This window comes from Salmo trutta, chromosome 12 (genome assembly GCF_901001165.1).
Source record: "Salmo trutta chromosome 12, fSalTru1.1, whole genome shotgun sequence".
Classification (NCBI taxonomy): Eukaryota; Metazoa; Chordata; class Actinopteri; order Salmoniformes; family Salmonidae; genus Salmo; species Salmo trutta.
This window is the reverse complement of record NC_042968.1, coordinates 46,853,167-46,866,520: the sequence shown is the minus strand read 5'-3', so window position 1 is coordinate 46,866,520 and position 13,354 is coordinate 46,853,167. Positions and strand designations below refer to the sequence as shown.

General features: G+C 46.2%; 1 protein-coding gene across 1 annotated transcript; it reads left to right on the top strand.

The window, feature by feature from the left end:
* The first annotated feature begins 1,977 nt into the window (after nt 1–1,977).
* LOC115203681 (regulator of G-protein signaling 9-binding protein-like) lies at nt 1,978–2,907 on the top strand. The gene has a single exon (XM_029768606.1). It carries the CDS (start codon nt 2,026–2,028, stop codon nt 2,764–2,766), a length of 741 nt encoding a protein of 246 aa, XP_029624466.1. The 5' UTR covers nt 1,978–2,025; the 3' UTR covers nt 2,767–2,907.
* The last annotated feature ends 10,447 nt before the right edge of the window (nt 2,908–13,354 follow it).

The window sequence follows — 13,354 nt, the reverse complement described above, 5'->3', positions numbered from 1 at the left end:
AGACAGATTAGTCAACCCTCCATCCTCCAGACAGACCAGTCAACCCTCCATCCTCCAGACAGACCAGTTAACCCTCCATCCTCCAGACAAATCAGTCAACCTTCCATCCTCCAGACAGATCAGTCAACCCTCCAGACAGATCAGTCAACCCTCCAGACAGACCAGTCAACCCTTCATCCTCCAGACAGATCAGTCAACCTTCCAGACAGACCAGTCAACCCTCCATCCTCCAGACAGACCAGTCAACCCTCCAGACAGACCAGTCAACCCTCCAGACAGATCAGTCAACCCTCCACCCTCCAGACAGACCAGTCAACCCTCCATCCTCCAGACAGACCAGTCAACCCTCCATCCTCCAGACAGACCAGTCAACCCTCCATCCTCCAGACAGACCAGTCGACCCTCCAGACAGACCAGTTAACCCTCCATCCTCCAGACAGACCAGTTAATCCTCCACCCTCCAGACAGACCAGTTAGCCCTCCATCCTCCAGACAGATCAGTCAACCCTCCAGACAGACCAGATATGAGGCCTCTCACCTCCACACAGCATAGATCACATCCATAACAGATACAGCTTGCGTCCATGTACTCTACTTATTCACATGCGCACACACACACACACACACACACACACACTCACACACACAGTCTCAAATGACACCCTGTTCCCTATATAGTGCACTACTTTAGACCAGAGCCCTATGGCACCCTATTCCCTATATAGTGCACTACTTTTTACCAGGACCCAATGGCACCCTATTCACTATATATAGTGCACTACTTTAGACCACAGTCCTATGGCACCCTATTCCCTAAATAGTGCACTACTTTAGACCAGGCCTATATAGGGAAAAGGGTACCATTTGGGAAACAGTAAATATATCTCAGCTTCTCTTCATGTGTGAGCATCACTTTAATAAAGGCATCCACTAACACCACAAACAGCGGCCTAGGGCAGGGGGGCTGTGCGTGTGTGAGAGAATAACTAACCAATCACAAAACGTATCCATTGGAGATGTTTCCTCCCTAACCAATCAGTGGATCTCTAGGCTTCTCTACTCTCTCTAACGTTACAGAACGCCTACCACTGAAAGCTCCGGTCTTGTTATGCGTGCATGTGACCACACAAGGCGCTTACGGTATTTAAACAGCACGGTCGACAGACACCGTGCTGAAGTGGACAGCTCCCGGTTCAGATGAAGAAGAAGAAGAAGAAAAAAAAAAAACCCACACGATACTTAAACAACCAACCAACCATCGACTTAGTCACAGTTTGATTTGGTTCGTCCAGCGATACGGGTCTGTCTCTCACGGTGAGCTGAGCTGAGCATTAACAGCGTTTGTTTTATATATATATATATATATATATATATATATATAAAATGTGTATCTAAAGAAGACGGCGACGGTATTAAATGGACTTTTGGTTATTTATTTGTTGCGAGCTGACGCCGCAGGAGTTGGACATTGTGGAGTTGTTCTGATGTTTAATAGGAAACACCTGTAGCTGTATCTCCTATCTGTACATACACCAGTCTCTAATGTATTTGGACAATTATTCCACCACAACAACAAAAAAACAAACAGAAATGTTTTGATACACATCTATTTTCAGCAGGCAGGGAAGGGCTTTGCTCTCTCTCTCTCTCTCTCTCTGACGCCGTCGGCCATCTAATCTCCGATGCAAAAAGAGCGAAGGTAAAGCCATTTACTGGTCCGTTAATATCTAAGCTTTTCCTCTCGGATCTCTGTGTGCTGCTGCTGCTCGCAGACAGGAACATGGATGGAGAGGAATTCGTTGTGACAAGAGCTTTGAATGGATTTATATGGATGGTGTTTTCTTGTCCAAACTAAAATAATAATTATAAAAGACAGTTGAGTCGAGCTCAACAACCAACCACGGTGCGTCTGGCGGTTAGTGATCACCATCCCTTTTTTTGTTGTTGTTGTTGCGCACCGCTTTTTTGATTTTTTATTAATTGAATGCATTTTTAATGTAGCTTATATTTTTAATTAAAACAACCATGGGGGGCACAGATGAGTGTAAAACTATGCTGGATGCTTTGAACAAAGTCACAGCGTGCTACAGGCACCTGGTCATCGCGTTGGGCAGCACATCGGACTCTCAGAACCTACGCGAGGAACTTAAAAAGACCCGGAAGAAAGCTCAGGAGCTCGCTGTGGCCAACCGGAATAAACTAACCGAGTTGCTCAAAGACAAGACCATCAGCAAGGACAACCGAGCTGAGTATGAGAGGCTATGGGTGTTGTTCACCAGCAGCATGGAGCTACTGGAAGTGGACATGAAGCGAAGCTTGGAGATAGGGCAGGAGTTTCCCCTCAAGGTGCCCACCAGACACCTCATCCAGACGGGTATGACCGGCAGCACCACCACGGTGGCCGCCAGGGCCATGTCTTGTCAGAACATGAAATACGACGCGGACAGCAACATCGACACTGCCGACTTGAAGGGGCTCCAAGCCGAGATCACCCAGGTGGGTCAGATGATGGAAGAGATGGAGATGAAGGTGCAGGTGGCACCGTGGGCCGTGGAGGCCAAGCAGGAAGCCGGCGCCGAGCTCAAATCCGCCCTGAGCGTCGGGAACTCCTCCGTGGGTGTCATTTCCATCTGCGATGAGGAGCCCAAAGACGAGATAAATGAAGGAGGTGACAATAACGGAATGATCACATGCATCGCCGGGTTTATATTCGTTGCTATTGTTGTAATCGCCGGGGTCCTAGGATACTTCGTAATCGGCGGATAGGATACTTAGTATTGAACGTTTTCAGCCAGCCTGGGAATACTTCACAGATAAAAAGCGGGGCGTAGCTCAGAGACAGATGAAGCCCGGGATGGACATTAGGCAGGTTATATGCCCGGAGAAACGGCTCTGTCGTTGACAAGAAAGAGACTAGCGCCCCTGAGACATCGAGGAGCTGTCCAGGTGCTGAAAACTGGTACGCCAAAATGGCACCGATTACCCTTATAGTCCTCTACTTTAGACCAGAGCCACTGCAAGGGGGTTATTCCCCTTATAGTCCTCTACTTTAGACCAGAGCCACTGCAAGGGGGTTATTCCCCTTATAGTCCTCTACTTTAGACCAGAGTCACTGCAAGGGGGTTATTCCCCTTATAGTCCTCTACTTTAGACCAGAGCCACTGCAAGGCATTATTCCCCTTATAGTCCTCTACTTTAGACCAGAGTCACTGCAAGGGGGTTATTCCCCTTATAGTCCTCTACTTTAGACCAGAGTCACTGCAAGGGGGTTATTCCCCTTATAGTCCTCTACTTTAGACCAGAGCCACTGCAAGGCGTTATTCCCCTTCTAGTCCTCTACTTTAGACCAGAGTCACTGCAAAGGGGGTTATTCCCCTTATAGTCCTCTACTTTAGACCAGAGCCACTGCAAGGCGTTATTCCCCTTCTAGTCCTCTACTTTAGACCAGAGCCACTGCAAGGTGTTATTCCCCTAATAGTCCTCTACTTTAGACCAGAGCCACTGCAAGGCGTTATTCCCCTTATAGTCCTCTACTTTAGACCAGAGCCACTGCAAGGGGGTTATTCCCCTTATAGTCCTCTACTTTAGACCAGAGCCACTGCAAGGCGGTTATTCCCCTTATAGTCCTCTACTTTAGACCAGAGCCACTGCAAGGCGGTTATTCCCCTTATAGTCCTCTACTTTAGACCAGAGCCACTGCAAGGTGTTATTCCCCTTATAGTCCTCAACTTTAGACCAGAGCCACTGCAAGGGGGTTATTCCCCTTATAGTCCTCTACTTTAGACCAGAGCCACTGCAAGGGGGTTATTCCCCTTATAGTCCTCTACTTTAGACCAGAGCCACTGCAAGGCGGTTATTCCCCTTATAGTCCTCTACTTTAGACCAGAGCCACTGCAAGGCGGTTATTCCCCTTATAGTCCTCTACTTTAGACCAGAGCCACTGCAAGGTGTTATTCCCCTAATAGTCCTCTACTTTAGACCAGAGCCACTGCAAGGGGGTTATTCCCCTTATAGTCCTCTACTTTAGACCAGAGCCACTGCAAGGGGGTTATTCCCCTTATAGTCCTCTACTTTAGACCAGAGCCACTGCAAGGGGTTATTCCCCTTATAGTCCTCTACTTTAGACCAGAGCCACAGCAAGGGGGTTATTCCCCTTATAGTCCTCTACTTTAGACCAGAGCCACTGCAAGGGGTTATTCCCCTTATAGTCCTCTACTTTAGACCAGAGCCACTGCAAGGCGGTTATTCCCCTTATAGTCCTCTACTTTAGACCAGAGCCACTGCAAGGGTGTTATTCCCCTTATAGTCCTCTACTTTAGACCAGAGTCACTGCAACATTTTATCTCAGCCTCACAATATTAATAATAATAAACAATAATAATTCATTCAGTTTCTATAGTGCTTTTTATTACAAAAAACTATCTCAAAGTGCTTTAAAAAAAAAAAAAAAAAAACATCAAATAAAATATATCGCCCTTATAGCAGATAACAGAGGTCTGGACTACCACAGCTGTCAGCTAGAGTTGGACGTTTTGGGTGTTAGGTCCTCCTCATAGCTGGAGCAGAGGGAGGGTTTTGTTAACAGGGGGGTAGATGAGCAGGTCCTCCTCATAGCTGGAGCAGAGGGAGGGTTTTGTTAACAGGGGGGTTGATGAGCAGGTCCTCCTCATAGCTGGAGCAGAGGGAGGGTTTTGTTAACAGGGGGGTAGATTAGCAGGTCCTCCTCATAGCTGGAGCAGAGGGAGGGTTTTGTTAACAGGGGGGTAGATGAGCAGGTCCTCCTCATAGCTGGAGCAGAGGGAGGGTTTTGTTAACAGGGGGGTAGATGAGCCGGTCCTCATAGCTGGAGCAGAGGGAGGGTTTTGTTAACAGGGGGGTAGATGAGCAGGTCCTCCTCATAGCTGGAGCAGAGGGAGGGTTTTGTTAACAGGGGGGTAGATGAGCAGGTCCTCCTCATAGCTGGAGCAGAGGGAGGGTTTTGTTAACAGGGGGGTAGATGAGCAGGTCCTCCTCATAGCTGGAGCAGAGGGAGGGTTTTGTTAACAGGGGGGTAGATGAGCAGGTCCTCCTCATAGCTGGAGCAGAGGGAGGGTTTTGTTAACAGGGGGGTAGATGAGCCGGTCCTCATAGCTGGAGCAGAGGGAGGGTTTTGTTAACAGGGGGGTAGATGAGCAGGTCCTCCTCATAGCTGGAGCAGAGGGAGGGTTTTGTTAACAGGGGGGTAGATGAGTAGGTCCTCCTCATAGCTGGAGCAGAGGGAGGGTTTTGGGGGTAGATGAGCAGGTCCTCCTCATAGCTGGAGCAGAGGGAGAGTTTTGTTAACAGGGGGGTAGATGAGCAGGCCCTCCTCATAGATGGAGCAGAGGGAGGGTTTTGTTAACAGGGGGGTAGATGAGCAGGTCCTCCTCATAGATGGAGCAGAGGGAGGGTTTTGTTAACAGGGGGGTGGATGAGCAGGTCCTCCTCATAGCTGGAGCAGAGGGATGGTTTTGTTAACAGGGGGGTAGATGAGCAGGTCCTCATAGCTGGAGCAGAGGGAGGGTTTTGTTAACAGGGGGTAGATGAGCAGGTCCTCATAGCTGGAGCAGAGGGTGGGTTTTGTTAACAGGGGGGTAGATGAACAGGTCCTCATAGCTGGAGCAGAGGGAGGGTTTTGTTAATTAACAGGGGGGTAGATGAGCAGGTCCTCCTCATATCTGGAGCAGAGGGAGTGTTTTGTTAACAGGGGGGTAGATGAACAGGTCCTCCTCATAGCTGGAGCAGAGGGAGGGTTTTGTTAACAAGGGGGTAGACGAGCAGGTCCAGTGGCAGGCAGGTAGGACTGGTCCCTCTCCATTCAAGGCGTCCCGTCGGCGCCTCGCAGTCCCCGCTGTCTTGACTGCCTTGTACAAGATCAAGTTCATTGCTACGTTCCCACTAACTCAGTAATGTCAGCCCGCACAAATCTTCAGAGGAATCGTCAGACTGAGCAATGAATTCATCCCTGCCAGCTCGCCATCCATTGCAGTCCTCCTCAGGGGTCCGGAGACCATTAAAAACAAGCAAAAAAATATGGTGGCGTATTCAAATCAAAACACAGTAGCTAACTAGCGTGCTAGCATTGTTAGCTAGCTATGTTGAAAGAGCTGATTTTCCATCAAATTCACATTTGATTTTACCCAGACTTAGTCTATACAAAACCAAAAATCATGTCAAAATATTAAATAAAAGAAAAACTAATAAAAATGATTAAATATTAAAAAAAATGTACTGGAGCTCTCTGCCTAGGCAACCTCATAGAGCCATGGCAACATGTGTAGAATAGCACTCAAACAGCAACATTTTCTCTCTGCCTCATGGCAACAACAACAAATCCTTTCTCTGGTCTAAAGTAGTGCACTATATAGGGAATAGGGTGCCATAGGGTTCTGGTCTAAAGTAGTGCACTATATATAGGGAATAGGGTGCCATAGGTCTCTGGTCCAAAGTAGTGCACAATATAGGGAATAGGGTTCCATAGGTCTCTGGTCTAAAGTAGTGCACTATATATAGGGAATAGGGTGCCATAGGTCTCTGGTCTAAAGTAGTACCCTATATATAGGGAATAGTGCTCCATAGGGCTCTGGTCTAAAGTAGTGTACGATATATAGGGAATAGGGTGCCATTTGGGATGCACTCCTATGGGACACATCCATGTAAGGAGTTCCTCGGCCTCGTAGAGCCTTTCTGAATGTATTCAGCGTCTTTATGAGAAATTGCACTAGATATATTTTTTGAATTATGAGATGTTAGGTTTGGAAAGGGAGGCAGAGAGTGTTTGGCTCCACATGATCTCAGAGGCAGGTCTAAGTATTATCCTACACAGAGACATGTCCATTAGTCGGGTCTAGGCTAGGGAGAGGAAATGTATGTCCATTAGTCGGGTCTAGGCTAGGGAGAGGAAATTTATGTCCATTAGTCGGGTCTAGGCTAGGGAGAGGAAATGTGTGTCCATTAGTCGGGTCTAGGCTAGGGAGAGGAAATGTGTGTCCATTAGTCGGGTCTAGGCTAGGGAGAGGAAATGTATGTCCATTAGTCGGGTCTAGGCTAGGGAGAGGACATGTATGTCCATTAGTCGGGTCTAGGCTAGGGAGAGGAAATGTATGTCCATTAGTCGGGTCTAGGCTAGGGAGAGTAAATGTATGTTCATGATGTGAAAGAGGACACATCTAATGGTTGAACACTGTTGCTGTTGGAATTTCAAATCTATCTATTTTTCAATGTTAGTTTCATGTTTGTTTTTATCCATCATGCATCCCTCTATCCATCCATCCATCCATCCATGCGTCCCTCCATCTATCCATCATCCCTCTATCCATCCATCATCCCCCATCCATCATCCCTCCATCCATCCATCCATCCATCCATCCATCATCCCTCCACCCATCCATCCATCCATCCATCCATCTATCCATCCCTCCCTCCATCCATCCATCCATCCATCCCTCCATCCATCCATCCATCCATCATCCCTCCATCTCTCCATCCATCCATCCATCCCTCCATCTCTCCATCCATCCATCCATCCATCCATCCCTCCCTCCCTCCCTCCCTCCCTCCCTCCCTCCCTCCCTCCATAATATATCAACTTCCTGTTCACTTTCCATTACCAAGGCCTGGAGCAGTGTTTGTTTTAATGCATACACTGCAGGAGTTTGCATACTGGATATGTTCGTAAATATTGTGTTCCTGTTTCAAATGGAATTACATTCAATGAAGTATTGTTTATTATAATAAACATGTCAAAGACATTGTCTATGAATATCTCATGAATGTTTTTGTTGAAGGAAAGTACTTTTCCTCTGTTATTAACACTTTAAATCTACTGTTTGATATATCAAATCAAATCAAATGTATTTATATAGCCCTTCGTATATCAGCTGAAATCTCAAAGTGCTGTACAGAAACCCAGCCTAAAACCCCAAACAGCAAGCAATGCATGTGAAAGAGGCACGGTGGCTAGGAAAAACTCCCTAGGAAAAACTCCCTAGAAAGGCCAAAAACCTAGGAAGATGGCAAAAGGAAAATGGCAAAAGAAATAGAGAGGAACCAGAAATAGAGAGGAACCAGGCTATGAGGGTTGGCCAGTCCTCTTCTGGCTGTGCCGGGTGGATATTATAACAGAACATGGTCAAGATGTTAAAATGTTCATAAATGACCAGCATGGTCAAATAATAATAATTATTGTAGTTGTCGAGGGTGCAACAAGCACCATATTGGTGCTCTTTAACCCCGGTGGTTACCCCAGCGGTTACCCCGGCGGTTACCCCGACGGTTACCCCGGAGGAGGTGTGTATTAGGTATGGAGTAAACATTACACTGCTTCAAGACGTTCAGTTTATATTCTGTATGGAGGCGGGATCCTATTTACAAGGTCTTTATCTTTCAAAGATAGCTACCGTGACACAAATAGTGTGATTTAAAAGTTAATTGGGTTGCAGAGGTCTCAGGATGCTTTGGTTCTCCTAATGTGATTAGGGAGTAAGAATTTAAAGTCCACGAAGTATGGCAACACGCATACCACGCATACACTGGTGGCCTGCTCTCTCTCTCTCTCTCTCTCTCTCTCTCTCTCTCGCTCTCGCTCTCGCTCTCGCTCTGATGTTGGTCATTGTTCCACAATAATTGTATTTTTTCCTTTTGCCATATTGGTATTGTACACGTGGATCCAAATGGCACCCTATTCCCTACATAGTGCACTGCTTAAAAGGACCCTTGTCAAAAGTAGTGCACTATATAGGGTGCCATAGGGCTCTGGTCAAAAGAAGTGCACTATGTAGGGAATAGGGTGCCATAGGGATCTGGTCAAAAGAAGTGCACTATATAGGGAATAGGGTGCCATAGGGCTCTGGTCTAAACTAGTGCACTATATAGGGAATAGGATGCCATAGGGATCTGGTCTAAAGTAGTGCACTATATAGGGAATAGGGTGCCATAGGGCTCTGGTCTAAAGTAGTGCACTATGTAGGGAATAGGGTGCCATAGGGATCTGGTCTAAAGTAGTGCACTATGTAGGGAATAGGGTGCCATTTGGAACCCGACCCATGTCTGGCCTACTGTCTGTGTCTCTCTAAGTGGTCTAATGATGGGCCCTTCCTGTTGAAGATGGATGTCGACAGAAAAGACATCCACTGGCATTTAAAGGCCACTCAGCCATCCAGTGATCTATTTACCCCGAGCAGGAGGTATAGAGAGGATTTAAAAAGAGGTGTTGTGTTACAGCAGGTCTACAGCCTGATGAACATGTTGGAACTGTCTAACCCATAACCTATAACCCCTAACCCCTGACCCTTATCCTCTAGTCCCTAAACCCTGTCCTCTAGGCACACGTAGAGCTGAAATGACTGGATAGGTCTCAGTACGAGGAGGTCTCAGTACGAGGAGGTCTCAGTACGAGGAGGTCTCAGTACGAGGAGGTCTCAGTACGAGGAGGTCTCAGTATGAGGAGGTCTCAGTACGAGGAGGTCTCAGTATGAGGAGGTCTCAGTACAACAAGGTCTCAGTACGAGGAGGTCTCAGTACGAGGAGGAGGTCTCAGTACGAGGAGGAGGTCTCAGTACGAGGAGGAGGTCTCAGTACGAGGAGGTCTCAGTACGAGGAGGTCTCAGTACGAGGAGGTCTCAGTACGAGGAGGTCTCAGTACAACGAGGTCTCAGTACGAGGAGGTCTCAGTACGAGGAGGTCTCAGTACGAAGGGGTCTCAGTACGAGGAGGTCTCAGTACGAGGAGGTCTCAGTATGAGGAGGTCTCAGTACAACGAGGTCTCAGTACGAGGAGGTCTCAGTGTGAGGTCTCAGTACGAGGAGGTCTCAGTACAACGAGGTCTCAGTACGAGGAGGTCTCAGCGTGAGGAGGTCTCAGTACGAGGAGGTCTCAGTACGAGGAGGTCTCAGTACGAGGAGGTCTCAGTACGAGGAGGTCTCAGTACGAGGAGGTCTCAGTATTTTATTTTTTATTTAACCAGGTAGGCAAGTTGAGAACAAGTTCTCATTTACAACTGCGACCTGGCCAAGATAAAGCAAAGCCATTCGACATATACAACAACACAGAGTTACACATGGAGTAAAACAAACATACAGTCAATAATACAGTAGAAAAATAAGTCTATATACAATGTGAGCAAATGAGGTGAGATAAGGGAGGTAAAGGCAATAAATAGGCCATGGTGGCAAAGTAAATACAATATAGCAAGTAAAACACTGGAATGGTAGATTTGACAGTAGATGAGTGTGCAAAGTAGAAGTACTGGGGAGCAAAAGAGCAAAATAAATAAATAAATACAGTAGGGGAAGAGGTAGTTGTTTGGGCTATTTATAGATGGGCTATGTACAGGTGCAGTGATCTGTGAGCTGCTCTGACAGCTGGTGCTTACAGCTAGTGAGGGAGATAAAAGTTACAAATCTCTGAAACTGTAAACACTTAAGAGATTTTTTAAGTATAACGAGGTCTCAGTACGAGGAGGGGCGGCAGCGTAGCCTAGTGGTTAGAGTGTTGGACTAGTAACCGAAAGGTTGCAAGATTGAATCCCCGAGCTGACAAGTTACAAATCTGTTGTTCGGCCCCTGAACAAGGCAGTTAGCCCACTGTTCCTAGGCTGTCGTTGAAATAAGAATTTGTTCTAAACTGACTTGCCTGGTTAAATAAAGAAAAAATAGATTATAGAAGAACATGGTTCTATACCACTTCCTGTTTCTAATGGAAATTATATGATTAAAGGTTTGACTAAATGATTTCACTCAGAAACCTTATAACCCGTTGAAATGTATTTGAAATAAGGCTATAATAATGGGGTTAAAAACTATATTCCAATACTGTGTGTGAGTAAAGACACTGGTACCACTTCAAACAATGAGCAGGGCAGAGTTGATAGACGACCTTGGGAAAGGAACAGGAGAAGAGTTAGGGAGAGAAACAACGGCCTGGAAATGGCTAGGCTGGCAAAAGATAAGGAGACAGGTGGCCTGGGTACTGTGGAAAAATACAGCCGCCTAAAGCTGGGGGGAGTTCTCTACTGATGTAAGTTAGTGTGTGTGTTAACATGAAAGGCTTTGTACATTGTAAGGATTTTCAGAGCTCTCATAAATAAACGTTTTGACCCTTGTAGGCTGGCTCTCCGTCTGCTTCATTCAACCAGAATCTTACACCCTCTGGGGGGGGGGGGGGGGGGCAGAAATAGCAGCTAAAGAATCAGCTGGCATCATCATGCTCCTTGTCTGGCATCACCCTGCTCTCTGTCTGGCATCATCCTGCTCTCTGTCTGGCATCATCATGCTTTCTGTCTGACATCATCCTGCTCTCTGTCTGGCATCATCCTGCTCTCTGTCTGACATCATCATGCTCCTTGTCTGACATCATCATGCTCCTTGTCTGACATCATCATGCTCCTAGTCTGGCATCATCATGCTCTCTGTCTGGCATCATCATGCTCCTTGTCTGGCATTATCCTGCTCTCTGTCTGGCATCATCCTGTTCTCTGTCTGGCATCATCCTGTTCTCTGTCTGGCATCACCCTGCTCTCCATCTGGCGTCACCCTGCTATCTGTCTGGCATCATCCTGATCTCTGCCTGGCATCATCACGTTCTCTGCCTGGCATCATCACACTCTGTCTGGCATCATCATGCTCTCTGTCTGCCATCATCCTGTTCTCTGTCTGGCATCAACCTGCTCTCTGTTTGGCATCTTCATGCTCTCTGTCTGGCATCATCATGTCCTCTGTCTGGCACCATCATGCTCTCTGTCTGGCTCTCTCTCAATTCAATTCAGTTTAAGGGTTTTATTGGCATGGGAAACATATGTTTACATTGCCAAAGCAAGTGAAACAGATAATAAACTAAAGTGAAAAAACAATGAAGAAACTCCTGGAATGAGTAGGTGTGTCCAAACTGTTGATTCGTACTGTACATATTACCAAAGCTTACTGTGGAGATGTACAATACGAACATCATTAAAACCTTTCGAGGATCGGACCCCTTTTTTTTATCGCCTAAAATGACATACCCAAATCTAACTGCCTGTAGCTCAGGCCCTGAAGCAATGATATGTATATTCTTGATAGCATTTGAAAGGAAACACTTTGACGTTTGTGGAAATGTGAAATGAATGTAGGAGAATATAACGCTTTAGATCTGGTAAAAGATAATACAAACCAAAAAAAACATGCGTTTTCTATTTTTGAAATGCAAGAGAAAGGCCGTAATATCATATAGGAGTTTAGATGCAATTTAGATTTTGGCCACCAGATGGCAGCAGTGTGTATGCAAAGTTTCAGACTGATCCAGTGAAGTATTGCAATACTGCACAGTATTTTGTATCAAGTCTGCCCAAATGTGCCAAATTGGTCAATTGATACATTTTGAAGTACATTTAAAAAATATATATATATATTTCACCTTTATTTAACCAGGTAGGCCAGTTGAGAACAAGTTCTCATTTACAACTGCGACCTGGCCAAGATAAAGCAAAGCAGTGCGACAAAAAAACAACAACACAGAGTTACACATGGAATAAACAAACATACAGTCAATAACGCAATAGAGAAATAAGAATGTCTATATACAGTGTGTGCAAATGGAGTAAGGAGGTAAGGCAATAAATAGGCCAATAGAGCGAAGTAATTACAATTTAGCAAATTACTGGAGTGATAGATGTGCAGATGATGATGTGCAAGTAGAAATACTTGCACAAAGAGCAAAAAAAGTAAATAAAAACAATACGGGGATGAGGTAGGTAGTTGGATGGGCTATTTACAGACGGGCTGTGTACAGCTGCAGCGATCGGTAAGCTGCTCAGATAGCTGATGCTTAAAGTTAGTGAGGGAGATATAAGTCTCCAACTTCAGCAATTTTTGCAATTCGTTCCAGTCATTGGCAGAAGAGAACGGGAAGGAAAGGCGGCCAAAGGAGGTGTTGGCTTTGGGGATGACCAGTGAGATATACCTGCTGGAGCGCATGCTGCGGGTGGGTGTTGTAATGGTGACCAGTGAGGTGAGATAAGGCGGAGCTTTACCTAGCATAGACTTATAGATGACCTGGAGCCAGTGGGTCTGGCGACGAATATGTAGCGAGGGCCAGCCAACGAGAGCGTACAGGTCGCAATGGTGGGTAGTGTATGGGGCTTTGGTGACAAAACAGATGGCACTGTGATAGACTGCATCCAGTTTGCTGAGTAGAGTGTTGGAGGCTATTTTGTAAATTACATCGCCGAAGTCGAGGATCGGTAGTCAATTTCACGTGGGTATGTTTGGCAGCGTGAGTGAAGGAGGCTTTGTTGCGAAATAGGAAGCCGATTCTAGATTTAATTTTGTATTGGAGATGCTTAATATGAGTCTGGAAGGAG

Excerpts from the sequence above, each read along its gene's own strand:
- LOC115203681 (XM_029768606.1), top strand. The coding sequence starts at position 2,026 with ATGGGGGGCACAGATGAGTGTAAAACTATGCTGGATGCTTTGAACAAA.